The 14,479-nt window shown below is 38.6% G+C and overlaps 1 protein-coding gene across 1 annotated transcript in view; it reads right to left on the bottom strand.

The window, feature by feature from the left end:
* Positions 1-14,479, bottom strand: part of glceb (glucuronic acid epimerase b) — a 73,915-nt gene that overhangs the window by 24,110 nt on the left and 35,326 nt on the right. Inside the window, exon 3 of the mRNA XM_042491734.2 lies at positions 1,864-2,393. Within this exon, the coding sequence (XP_042347668.1) occupies positions 1,864-2,380 (517 nt within the window). The 5' untranslated portion in view covers positions 2,381-2,393. The remainder of the gene's footprint in view (positions 1-1,863; positions 2,394-14,479) is intronic.

The following is a 14,479-nucleotide window of genomic DNA, read 5'->3' as shown; positions in this document are numbered from 1 at the left end:
ATTGTCCAATTGTGTTATCAGGCTTTCTGACCTGCCACATAATTCAGTATTCTCTGCATCCATGTGAGTATTACAGCCTCTGAGTGTGTGACAGAATGACACACACTTGGTTTGAGATTTTACTATTATCATGTGATGAACAGAAAAGCAAATTTGTGTCAACAGTTTAAAAGAAAAAACACAAAGTGGGTAAACTGTACAATCTGTCTCAGCAAAAATACTTATGTACTGTTAGCAAACTGCTCCTACAGACAATGGCCATCATTACCCATAAAGCTAAGCTCATCAAGTTACTGACACACCTTTTATTACATCTCCCCACCAAAACAAGAGCTCTATTCTTTGGTGGAAAAGGACTGTGGCCATCTTTTTCATCTGTCACTTATTGGTTTAAATTTGTTAGGAACATTTTTGGGGGCGTCAAACAACTGCGATATTTTTGGTGTAATAGAGTTTCTTTTCTATCACTGGTGGCTCCACCTGTTTGACACCAAAAGAAGGATAATGAATATCTATTTTGTAATTTCAGGCAAGTATACAGGGTCACTTCTTCAGGCGGGGCACGGCACTATATTGATGACTATGTGGTTTGAACTGATAGCCTTTTAAAATGAGCTATTGATCCTTCCTGGTAATTATTTTAAAAGGAACCCCGAAGAGAAAACCACTTTGAGGATGGACTCAAAAGTGTGAAGGAACATGGGGCGGGGATGGATACACTCATTTAACAGAAATCCAGTGACAATACTACACAAAAAAATGCTGACGGTGTCTGAGTGAAGAAAAGATACACTAATAAATTAACTTCACACAGATCGTTTGGTAGTGTTAAAGGAGGCTAATAGTATTTGGGAATGGGTGGCAGAGATTGAGTAAGTGCTTTTGAAATCTGATCTATCTTTTTAATGAAGTCTTGATTCACTTCCTCACAGATCAAATTGAGAATTTCCGATGCATCGCTTAGCTGGAGTACACCTCATTAAGTACATCATATTTTTCTCAGTGATATTGGTTCATTAAACGCCTAAAAATGAATCAAAGTTTATTATAAAACACACTGTAAATTCGGTTGGTAGCTCTGGGCAGCAGCAAAGGCAACATACCATTAAAAAGACAATTCAAAGTGTACTTGTTAAAAGGTTTTGACTGTTTATGTTGGAAAGTAAATGTGTGTGTCTCAGTTCTCTTGCATTGTATATCAGGAAAGTCTGCACTCGGACAGAGAGGCTCTTTAGATGCAAAAAGAATCAATTTAACACAAAAAAGGAATAAAAAATAATCACTTTTAAATTACGGTCTCACTCCCAACTCATTAAATATCAACTCAGACATCCTTAAAGCCATATTTTTTTCTAAACCTAAGACGTGCTTTTGTATGAATTTATTACAAGTAGAAACTGTACATTTCCTGTGAAAATGGACATTTATGTTGATAGGAGACGAATTATGTAACAAGCTAAAAATTAGCATGCTGTCTGTGAAAACGAGTGAGATTTTGATGTGTATGGGGCCAGTGACCAAAAGTCGGTATTTGATTATTTGGGCGTGAGAATCTTTAACAAAATTTGCAACTTTATGTACATGTGATGAATTGTTTCTTTTTGACTCTGAGGAGCCTTTTCTTTTTCGCCAGAGTGCCGGCAGTTTTTCAACTGACGTGTTGATTTTGGCTAAACACACCTGACACCAATCCTTTCAAATACTGGTGTTCCTCTATTAATTAAATAAACAGTAGGAGTTTGAGGTTTTTAAAAATATTGATAGCTACTCCAACTTTAAGCCTCACTTTGAAAATTTAAAATCTAAAAAGAGAGTGTATTTTTAAACATCCCTGTGGTTAACATCAATAAATGATGAACTTACCTTCCACTCCACTTATACACTTGACACGGTCGCGGACCTCCACATTGTATCCCTCAAATGACATGAAAACCCCATCTGGGTGGTAGGGCTCCCGCTGCGTGTAGACCTTTGAATAGCTGTGCTGGAACTCGAACCGGTCGTAGCCATCGTACTGCACCACTTTGCCGTACACCTCAAAGTATTTTTCCATCCAGCTAAAGGGCAGGTAAATCTCTCCGCCCTCTCGCCGACCTTTGATTGTAGATTCATCATTGATCAGGCAGTCGATTTCTTCATACTTGATTCCCGCGACACCTCCGACGACGGGCGGGGGCTCCGGAGGTTGCGGAGGGTGCTGCTGGCTGCTGATGCTTGCATCCCCCACCTTGGGACTTGGAGCCACAAAGGCGGCGCGGGGCAGGAAGCGCAGGGAGGTGTCACTGGAGCAGCGGTTCCACAGCAACACGGTGATGAGTGTGAAGAGGGCGCAGATAACGATGAGGGTCTTGTAGTTGACCCGAGCAGCCAGGCAGCGCATGGTTACAACTCGCCTACAAGACACAAATACAAGGGATAACTCAGAAGCCGGTATGACTGATAATTTGTCGAGAAACAGTCAGTCAACAAGTAATCCACAACTCCTTGTAGCCTTTATTTTTTTATGAATTCCATCAAACAGTACTGACTCATCATATCCAATTGGTGGCTTTCAAAAAAAAAAAGAAAAAAAAAACCTTATAAACCCATTTTATAGACTTGCTTTAATGTGATGTCATCTTTTTATTTCTTTTATTTGTTTTATTTTTTTTATCATTTTTAAATTGTGGTTGTATTGCTTTTGTTATTTTTGGTCTTTTTTATTTGTATAATTTTATATTAATGTTTTGCATCCTGCATTTCTTTTAATTTTATTTAAATTCTATCCTAACTTTAGCCTATTTCTGTCTCGCTCATGTTGAGTGAGACTGTCTGGCTTACTGCTGTTGACGCATTTTGGTAGGAATGCTGTATAAGTATCCCCTTTCTGCTTTTGCTTTGTTTGACATGGCACTTTGTAAACTCCCTTTTAAGGGTGCTATAAAAATAAAAATTGTTATTATTATTATTATAGTATACAAGAGCAAAGGATAATGTGAAAAAAATGGAAATACAGTGACATAAAGTCAGTGCATAACAGCAATGCAACTACAATGCAACAGTGAGTACATGCATGCTACAGACTACTACTACAGTACAAAGAGTTGCTCCTAGTGACTAATCCTAAGAAAATTCTTAGAATAATGATATTTTCCCTTTCAGTTAGGACTAGACTTTGTAAAGGTAACAGCTACTCACAAAGCATCTTAGTCATTAAGAGAGCTCCTAACATAATAAACTGACTTCACTACCGTTGTTATATCTTTATCTGTCACAGAGATAAAAAAAATTCAAAATTTACAGATAAGCTCAGTCTTTTCAGTTTCTGTTTAAAAATAATAATTGATGACGATGCAGTGGGTTACAAGGCTCCATAAAGTAGTGGAGTATTGGCCTTTAATTGTGGAAATGCAGTAGTTATAGCAGCAGCAACAACAATTTTCAGTGTGAACACCGCAAACGTGTGAGCCGCAGCAGTTCAGCGAGGTAGCAGTCACGTGCTGCTCACACATGCACTGTGTCCGGGGTGTTGACCTTCCATGAACAAAGTGATCACACAGCACTCTCATAGTCTGTTATTGTGACTACAACAAACAATTCATTTCCACTGGGTTTCAAAAGCTTGCAGGCTCACAAAAGGGCAATCAATCACAAAAGAATGCGTCATACTTGGCAATGAGGTTAACCACACCACCTCACTGAGGGAAAAGTTTCTGTTCCCTCCTCGCTCAGAGTTGCTCTGAGATTTTCCCTAAATCACTCCTAAGCTTGGACTGTTTGCTAAAATGTTCTTAAGGTCAGCTTAGTAACACTTTGAGAGTATTCTCAGAATTAATTGCTGCAATATCTGCCTTTACATGCAGCAAGTAAGTGGACAGATTCCTTGTCTACCCCTGACTTGGAGCCATGATTTCACAAAATGCTTTTTAATGTCAGAGCCTTTGGACTGACTGCAGTGAGATGGACAGGCTGTATGTGTGCACAGTCTGTCCTTTCAGCAAGAATGGGTCTAATTTTGCAATTTGTCAAATGTTTAGAGGCATAAAATCACTTATTTTGGGTTCTAGAGGCCACTTAGTGTCAGTTTTAGTCAGACTTTGAATTAAAATCATTAAAAAAATAAGGATGCATTTCTAGCCACAATATTTCCTTTCATCCTGCAGTATTTCTGTCACAGAGAGCCCTGTTTGAAGTCTTTGTTATGCACATGTATGCATTGAAAAAGCTGATTACCCGTATACATGAAGAGGACATCAGCTTTCTCCAGGAGAAATCTACCTCGAGGAAATCTCTAATCCTCTCTCCATTTACTGAAACCGGGTTTCTAGTTTACATCAAAAGAAAAAGTGAAAAGAACCTGGGTACAAAACACTCTGCTCTTTTAAAATTGTCCTACATTAGTGAAAGGTCTGTTAATTTATTCTGATAATAATAATACAAAGAAGATGATAAGAATGAATTCAGTAGTAATAAAAAAATAATAATTTGAATACAGCCAAAAGAAACCAGAAAAATCATCTGATGAAAATTAGGTCCATGGTAAATAACACTGCTGAGCAACAGTCAAGTGCAGTAAAAGTGTTATCCAGTGATTGTCTCATTCTCTCATGAAAACTGCAGAAAACCCAAGAGACTGCTGCTTAGAACAACTTTCCCTAAATAGATGACAAGTTGTAATTTGTGTCAAACACACATTTTTGCTCACTTTTGTTTGGTGTGGAGTCTATCGAGCTACGAATGAGTCACAAGCACATGAGGACATGAGTTGGTAAATGTAGAGCCTGTTGATGATTAACACTGTAAACTCAAAACAAGACTAAATTCATCGTGGTCACACATGGAAAATGGCAGGTTTGTGACCAATAAGAAGCTCTGGCTTTTGCTCTGATTGCCGGCGTGTGCATGTGTGTCTCATTTACAACCCAACAAACGACCATTGTCTGCAACTGGTCTTTTAGTCGACTCATCCATCATTTTTACTTCATGTTTTGGGACTCTTTCAAGTCACTATTGCTCTTTGTTGCAACTCACAAATGGTTCTGTCTGACACACTTGCAATTAAAGGAATAGTTCAACATTCATTTAACAGCTAATTTGATTTCTTGCTGTGAGTTACACACTTTCAGCTGGGTAAAGACTGGAAATGGGAAAACCACTATTCTGGCTGTGTACAAAGGTAAAAATTAAACCAAAAAACTCTAAAACTCACTAATTACCATGTTATATCTTGCTTGTAAAATCCTTACAAAACACTGTGTAAAAACTATTTGCCATTTTATGGGGGTTTATGTGCTGGACTATTCCTTTGAACACATAGTCCTCTGAAATGTGGTGGCAAGACAATAACCCAATAACCCTTTTGAAAGGTTTACACCATCACTCACAATTATGTTCAATATCGACATTTCTAAATCCAGTTTAAAGAAACATTTCCTTTACATAAAACATCACTGTCACTACATGATTGTTTATTTTCTTCTTTTATCAGATAATGTTTTCTGTGCTCTTCTGCTTTATACATTTATCTACTGCAATTATCTGGATGTATTTTATCTTCTATGTACTTTTAGGGCTTTGGTCAACATTCATTATTACAGTGACTTGACTCGCTCACAGAATTGTATTCAATAGCACCCCTACAACATTTGAAACTGCACCAACTCCCATTTTATTTATAGGTTTGCTGTTGGCCTAATTGTATATGAATGCAATGGGACATGTTGCTGGGTGAATCAGTCTTGATCCATGTTTTCATGTCCTCTGTTTCTCTGGCATTTTCTCCCAGCCAGTGAGAAATCAATACACATACTGAGGTCTCCTCCTCTGCACTAATTACAGCTTACTCCTCAAAGAATTCACTATTACAGTGATGACAGAGTCCTCTGATGACAAAGGAAGGAGGAGGAAAATCATTATTCCCCAAGTTCATTTCAATATTCCACCTTAAACTAGACGCCGCTAAAGGTCAGCTCAATTAATGTGCATTAATTGGATGTTAGCAATATCCTACAGCACTGCAGAGTCAAATTATGGGGCGAGGGGATTCCTGAACAAATTTAATGTCTTCGAAGACTCTTACTAAATAGCAAAGTGGACTTTCAGAGTGCTTTAACAAGCAAACGTTGAGTGAGAGCTAGTTCAAGAAGATGAATAGCCTCCTTCTAAATTAAAGCTTAGGAGGAAAACTGTAAAAACAATCACTGAATTTTGGCTTTGCTTGTGTAACAAAGCGGATGAGATGTGTCTACTTAAATAAGTACAAAACATCCATTTCTCTGACATATAACTGGATCATTTCTGCTTTTTGTTTGAACAAAAAAAGGAAAAAAATAATTATATTCTTTCTTATGAGGTCGAGTTTAAAGAAGTTGCATGCAACATTCAGAGCAAATCAATGATTCAGAGTCTAGGAGCAGGATTGTTTGCACACGGCTCTTAACATAGAAAAGGCTGCAATGGCAGCTAGAAGTTAGCAGTTCATGGTGCCAACTCCATAAACCATGCTGACAGAGCTGACGTCATCATTAATGTCATCACTTCATTACTTTTATCTTATTAGACACTGGAGTGGAATTTTCTGAGTTATGGCCCTACAAATGTTTGGTGAGATCACAGTGACCTTGAAAGTCTTCAACCTAGTAACCAGTACCATTTTTGAGTCCAAGTGGACGTCTGTGTCAAATTTATTGAAATTTCCTCAAGGCCTTCTTGAGATGTTGACCTATGACCTTTAAACACCATTCAGTTCATCCTCCTCTCAGAGGAGGCATGTTTGTGCCAAATTTAAAGAAATACCCTCAAGGTGTTTTTGAGATATTGCATTCATGAGAATGAGACGGATGCAAGGTCACAGTGACACTGACCTTTGAGCAACAAATTCTGATCAGTTCATACCTGAGTTCAAGACGTTTGTGCCAAGTTTGAAGAAATTCTCTCAAAGTGTTTTTGAGATATCATATTCATGAGATTGAAACACAAAAGTCTCAATGAACTTAAACCTTGACCAATGGCCACCAAAATCTAATAAGTTCATTCATGAGTCCAAATGGATATTTTTTGCCAAAATTGAAGAAATTCCCTCAAGGCACTCTTGAGATACTGTTTTTACCAGATTGAGATGTATGTACAGACAACCCAAAAACATAACGCCTCTGGCCATCGCTATCGCTGACGTGGAGGATTGAATGTTTTTAAAAAGCAAATCTAGATTCTTTCCTCCGCCACTCTCTCTGGGCTTCCGTAGTTACAGTGGGCTACACCTCCCTCCCACACTTCCCTCCCAGAGATACACACAAATGACAACAAGCAGCAAGGCAGCAAGTATTGACGACAATGAGGAGTATGTTCCCGAAAAAGGAACAGTCTCGTCAGTAGTGTGGAACTGGTCCAGTTTTGTGGCATCAGATCTTGCACAAACCACAGTCTGCTGGAAGGTTTGTTTTTAAAGTTGTTTCAACTAAAGGCAGCAGCACGACCAACTCATTTCAACATCTCAAACAGAGGCATGCAGCAGAGCGGGAGAAATATGTCTCACTCTGAGATGCAAAAGACCGCGTCATCCCACAAACACCCGCTAAAAAGCAGCTGACATTAGCAGAATCATTTTCCCATTGTGTCCCGTATGACAGGAAAGCGAACCGCTGCATGTTTGAGATGTACCTCTCTAGCTCACAAGTATTGATTGAACTTTCCTAAATCAAGGAAATAACACTGCAATTCTTAATTTAGTTCCCCTTTAATGCTCCATAAGTCACATAGAGGTCCTTTAAAACTTTTTGCTGATGCTTTCTGGTCAGTTGTGCAAGTAAAAAAAAGCTTTGGTGTATCTCTGTGCCCGATAAATCATTGCCACACATACAAACTATCACTGATATTTAGAGAAATGTCAGCTTGGTGCAGCGATGAAAGATTGGGCTCTGACAACACTGAAAATGCGAGGCAGAAGGCCTGGGGACTGCACCCTGAAAGATAAGTAGGACCGGCCCTGTCATGGAACCGACTATAAATAATTGCTTCTTTTTATAGTGATTCGTCGCCGGTGTTGAGCTCAGTCTCAAGGTGGATAGACATGGGCTTAAGCACTGCAGCAACAGAGTACCCCAATGCTTCACTCTGACTATGAGACGATTCGTCTAAGGCCACGTCCCATTTTCTCAATGTAATTTACACACAACAGTAGGCAAACTGGAAGAGGAGTTAATGTCATGGACCAGATGCAATTGTTTTGGATCAAAATCATGAATGTTTTTTATTCAGGTTATTCATCTCTCTCTCTATTTCTCATCCACATCTGGCACATAAATAATAACTTGCTCATTCACCATCTGGTTGAAACTAGCTCTAGAGGTTAAAACTCAAAACTAGATGAATGCAAGTTTCATTTCAGAAAGAGAGCAAAACTCAGGACGCTCCATGGCTCTGTCTTTGATTTAAGGAACTGGAAGATCCTTCATATTGGCGTAAGAGGAATGATTTCCACATCACAGGAGGAGAAAGGAGGCTAGGAAGCATAAGTAAGCTTGATGAAAAAGACCCCTGAATAACTTGTTCCATGTTATATTTAATACCATTTATGGGGAAATCTTCATTTGATTGATTCCAAATCAGCACTGAAAGCAGGCGGTTGCAAGTAACGGGTACTGACAATACAGAGTCCATACAAAACAATACTGACTAAAAAGCTGGGACAGTGATGGGCTGCTATGGGTTGCTTTCATGCAGGCCCGATTTCTAGTCTAAATCCCTGCGCAGGCAGCTGAGCCAATAAACTCCAGTCTTTCTAAACTCAAATAATTGTGTATTTAAATGCACAAAAGGGACTAATAACATTTTTTTTATGTCCTGTTAACTAAGTTGACAAAAACAATTCAGTTTAACAGTTATTAATGTCCTCTTTACTGTTTCCACAAATGAGGATGTTTGTAAATCACATCTGCTGCTTATGCACAAGTTAATTACAAGGCAAACAAACAACATTTAGCTCGTTGCTCAGACAGAAGCTGCATTGTCTCTGGTACATTTTGACCCAAATTCACTCACATCTATTAGGAGTCTGTTCTCAACAGAAAAACAACAGCATTGGTTGTTTATTCAAAGGCCTAGAACGACTTGTGTTTAGGTTTTCCTGACAAGCAACCTCTTCAGTTGTTCGAATAATGACTGTCCTCGCTGAGCAGCAAAGACAGTACTTGTGTGGTGTGTTATACAACCACACAAGCTGCTCAGACTGCAGTTTGAGTCCTGTTTCCTACCAAGAGCCCACTTTAGTTTTTATACCATAAACACAATCTTTCCCTAACCATTACCATGACCACAATCTTTTGCTAAACTTTGAGTATTTTTTAGACATTAAAAGATGCAGTATGAAGTATTTTCCTAAAAAGCAATATATAAACTCATAAGCCTCTTTCGCACTGCTACAAAAAACAAAAACACCCACTAACATCTGGCTTTTTGATTTAATGTGAAAGGTTACAATCCACACCCTGGTCAAATGACTCTGTAGTAGTCATGAGTATTCATTTAGCACCAGCTCCGATCGGCTCTGGTCAGCAGTGATGGGAGAGATAACACCAATATGGGCGTGCTATTGTAGCCATCTTTACATTTTCACTGGCCTCGATGCTCCTTTCTTCTGTTTGCTGACCTGTTGTCGGGCCCGTCCATAATGTTGCACACCAAAAAGCCATACTCATCTGCTGCAGAGCACTGTACACAGCTCTGTTCTACTGATAATGGGAAAATAGTCTATTGCCTATTTTTAACATGTGCTTATTTTGGTAGAGAAGAGGTAAAACATGACGTCATCCCTCTCAATCATCACTTACGACCCACTAGAAGTGTGTGGCGGTGTATTTTTCTGCAGAAACTCTGCTCCTCTGCCTGTATTTTCTTGTTTTCTTCGTATTTTCTGTGCTCGGGACATTTATGGGTGTGTACCTGGATAGCGCTCAGATGAGGTCAGGGCTTTATAAAAAAAGGAAGCAACCTGGTGCCAGACTGTAAGCTGCAGGCATTTAAGAGACACAGCACTGAAAAAATGCAAATCTAGCGAGCAGAAACCCCAAACAGGAGTGTATCTGGGGTTGGCTTTCCCTGATACACTTGCTGACAAACAGTAACTGGCAATCCTGCAGAATATACCTTTAACCACAGAGGTGGGGGATCAGACATAAGCTTTAGAACAGTCACATGCATCATTTTTTATTTTATCCTTTAGGTATAAGATATGGATGGACCTTTGTGTAATCCACTTGTTGTCAGCTCAACTCAGGGAGTGTTGCAAAGATATAATCCCTCTGGTAATAAAACTGTTTTGATGTGGAACAGAAAACTACACCGACAGAAAATATATTAAAAAAAAGGCAGATGTAACTGGACAGGAGGTGAAAGACAATCTTGCTGGAGGATAAAAGTCTTCCATGCTTGACAGATTAAGGAAAAAGACACGGGAAAACAAAATCAGCTTTTCAGTTTACGTGCGCTCAGTGTCCCGCTTCGAAAAAGTGAAAAGTGCCTGAAATAGCCGGCAGTGACTTGTTGAGACTTGAGATTTTTATAAGATGGCATTATTCTTTGTGAATATCTGAATGATTTTACCCTGCAGGGAGGGGAAATGAATCAAGCAAAGCTTGGGCATATTATTTTGTCAAATCCATTTCCCCTTGTGCACCACAATACTCATATTCTTCTTGCTGTTTCACAAACCAGAAGTCCCATGACTTTTGTACCAGTTCAGTGGCTCTGGGGTCAATATTCTGCCAAGTATTTCATGGAATAAAACTGACGATGAAGCAATATCTGGAGTTTTCTAAGTAAATAATCTCTGTACTGTCAAGGTTTCTGTGTTACAATAATGTGACTTATTAGACTATGAAAACTTTGCCTTAAAAACGTATCACTGATCACTCACTCTTCATAAAATGTGGAGATGTGTGTCTTTATCAACTGCATATTGATGTGATTTTCTCCAGTCTCAAGATGAGCAACAGGGAAGTGAAGGAAGCTGAAGACACTTGATTATTTTATTTTATTTACAGGCTGGTCACATATTTACAAGCTATATGTGTTAGTAGGAAGAGTAATGTATTCACTTGAGAAAAAAAAAATCCTCAGTTTCTCTGAATTAATGAAATTATCATTAATATTTATTTAATATATTTATTTTATTTATATATTTTATTTAATATAAAAAATCTTGTTTGTCTGAAATAATGTATGATAATTTCATTAATAAAAAAATTAAAAAGAATTTTCAAGATTATTATCTCATTAATTTAGAAAAACAGAGCAGATTTTTTTTCCATTATTCAGAGATTACAATAGTGTTAAATCAGTAAAATATGGAAATTGCATTGTGCTTCCATACACAAGTACTTCATTTCTAAGTAGAATTACTTTATCAGAAGAAAATGACCCAATTTATTCATATAATGTTGCTATTTGGAGACATATTACACTAATGGTTTATAGGGCTGAAACTATGAATTGATTTATAGATTGGTTGGCCGAAAGAAAATTCATGTTCAATACTTGAATCATTTCAGTAATGTCCTTTCCGTAGTGGCTGCAGGTTTGGTTACAACCTGCAGCCCTTTGCTGCAAGTCTGAATATCATTTAGTTGTGGACTGTTGGTTGGACAGAATAAATCATCGACATACATCAGCTGGGGGTTTGGAAAACTGGGATCAACAATTTTTTTCTTTTTGTTTTCTGATATTTTATGGACTAAACAATTATCCAATTGATAATCCTAGTGGTATAATTAAAATTATTCAATAATTTGGATCATCATTCCATCAAAAATTGGCATTATGTGTACTGACAACTAAACAAAATGTACAGTTTTCTAACAACAACAAGCTGCTGGTAAATCCCATCTGACTTTGTAAGCGCTTAATGATCTCTGGCTGACAAGTCCGACATGATACTGCTGACAGCTCTACGCTGTAGCTGCTTGAGCGAACATCGACTTCACAGACTAACAGCACGAGCAACTTCACAGTCTTGAATTCTTGAGGTCCCAGAGGTGCTCACATGTCCATCCTTTCTGCTGCTTCAGCAAAGGCTTTAGACTTTGATTGTGTGAATTTGTCTTTGAGCCGTGATGGACTGTAACATATGAGGGATCTCTGGGTGCCCTGATGGATGCCTCATCAAATGCAGCAAGTGATCCCTTGGCTCAATACGACGGGTACTAATTCTGCCTTACACAACAAAACATGCAAATATTTGGATGTCTTTATCCCCCAAAATCCTCATTAACAAGGCTGGGAAAATTCTTACAGGCACTTAATTCTACAGTTGTTTTTAATGATGAGAAAGGGTTTGACGTTTTCAAGAGTGTCTCTTGAAATCAAATGTCTTCACTGTGACCTTGTTAAATGAACTTGGGAGTCAAACCAGCTGCTAATCTCTGTCCTGGTCCCCAGTGCCGAACGTACAACATTTACAACATGTTTAGACTGCTGCAGCAGAGATCACAGGGATGGGTGAATGGAGTTGTTTTCTTCTCCTGCTGTCCTCTGGCGTAAAAATCACGAGCAGTCATCACAGCAATAAAAGCTGAGTGCTCGTGAGCCACCCTTGGGGAGCTATTGGAGCAGAGGCCCGGTGTATGCGTGAGATGCAGGTGTTGTAGCCCTAACTAAACTCCTGACATTTTCACTGCTCTCCTCCACAGGTGAAGTAAGGTGGGGGTTTGAGACTGCCTGTAAATTATTATCTCATGCTGAAGCTGTGAGGCATGTTAGTTCCTGCAGAGAAAGAGTGTGTGTGTGTGTGTCTGTATGTGCGCACGCGTATGTGTGTTGTGCTTTCGAGCCTGATTATTATACTGTGTAGGCATTGGGGTGAATTCAAGGCAACAACTGACAGGGGGAAAAATAACTTGCATCTTTATCCCACAGCCATTTAGTATGTGAGTAGAGATACTATAAATCTCTTTTTCGACACTCACATTCTTGAACCATACATCATGTTATCAAAAGAAACTATTGAAAGCGTTGGTAAATATCATAAACAGATCTGTCTCACCAAAATATGTTAACACTCTCTAGCATGATTTGCTCAATTTGCAGAATCAATGGATCACAGAAATGAGTAGAACTTGTTGTGTCATAAAGGCTGAGTCACAAATATAAAAGGTGGCATTAATGTGAGGTCAGTTATTGAGTCATTAATTTTACCATTTAAGATGCAGCTCAGCCCTATCAGAGGTGAAACCATAAGTCACTTGAGACTGTGTAAAATAGCAATAAATCAAGATTGTAAGAAAAAAAAGAGGGCTTATTTGTAGGGAGGCGCGATAATATCAGCATGTCATCGGTATCGGCAGATATTAGCTATAAAAATGAAATTATTAGTATTTTTCTCATTTTGCACAGTGAATCAATATTACATACACTGAAAAGCATTGTATTTTATATCTCCATGTGCTAGTGGGTCATCATGATAAGAGTATGCATAATATGATGTTAATTCCACTACAGAAGAGACTTAATGATTACTAAAAATAGGCGGGTAGTGGATATACCAATATTGGTTGTCGGCCAATTGAGTTGTTATATATTGGCATATTGAACATCAGCAAAAAGGAGTTGTTAAGGAGGTTTTTATTGTGAGCTGAAATATCTGCAGAGGTCTCTTCCTCTCCAAAACAAACAAACCAGGTAGTAAAAATGAAAAAAAAACCAAAAACAAAACACTGAATAAAGCAGTTTCGCATAACAAATCAGTGTTTCTCTAACATTGTTTGGCATGTCTGAGACAGGACGCTAGCAGCACCTGTTAACTATAAAGATATTTTTTACCAGGAGCCAGACTTTTCATAGAGGTCTCTTACTCTCCAAAACCAACAGACCAGGAGCTTTAAACTGATAAAGACACTGAAGAAAACAGTTTCACTAAATAAATAAATAGTGCCTCCTTGTCATAGAGGGGCTGCTAACTACAGTGGCTGACACACTGGCATTATCTAGAGCCACTGTTTGGTTTGTCCATTCTGGGCTACAGTACAAACATGGCGGGACAACATAGTGATCTTCGAAGACGAGGACCCACTCTCTATGTAAATATAAACGGCTCATTCAAGGTGATGAAAACACAAAGATTGTTATTTTCAGGTGATTACACACTAAAGAAAACGTACTTAAATATTATATGACATTTCTATTTTTCCCTCTAAATCCTAAACACTGGACCATTTAGATCACTTAGTAGACAGAGCTGTGTTAATTTTGTGAACGGCGGAGTCTGCAGTTGGCTGTTTCAGCCTGGTCACTGTGTCGGCAGACCTTCTGTCTCTCACTGACTGCAGCTGAAACCACAGAGCTGCGGCCACAGCGAGCAGAGAGGTCTGCATATTCATGAAGCAGCACCGGGAACTCACTTCAAGGAAAACTGCTGGTCCTACTGTCACTGATGTCTGCCCAACAGACAACAGATTTTTTGGGAGGGTTGTTTTCAAAATCCAGTTGCATAAGTAACTGGATAAATTCA

This window comes from Plectropomus leopardus, chromosome 1 (genome assembly GCF_026936395.1).
Source record: "Plectropomus leopardus strain MGB_pleo_1.0 chromosome 1, ASM2693639v1, whole genome shotgun sequence".
Classification (NCBI taxonomy): domain Eukaryota; kingdom Metazoa; phylum Chordata; class Actinopteri; order Perciformes; family Serranidae; genus Plectropomus; species Plectropomus leopardus.
Note: the sequence above shows the minus strand (reverse complement) of the source record. Positions and strands in the feature narration are given on the sequence as shown.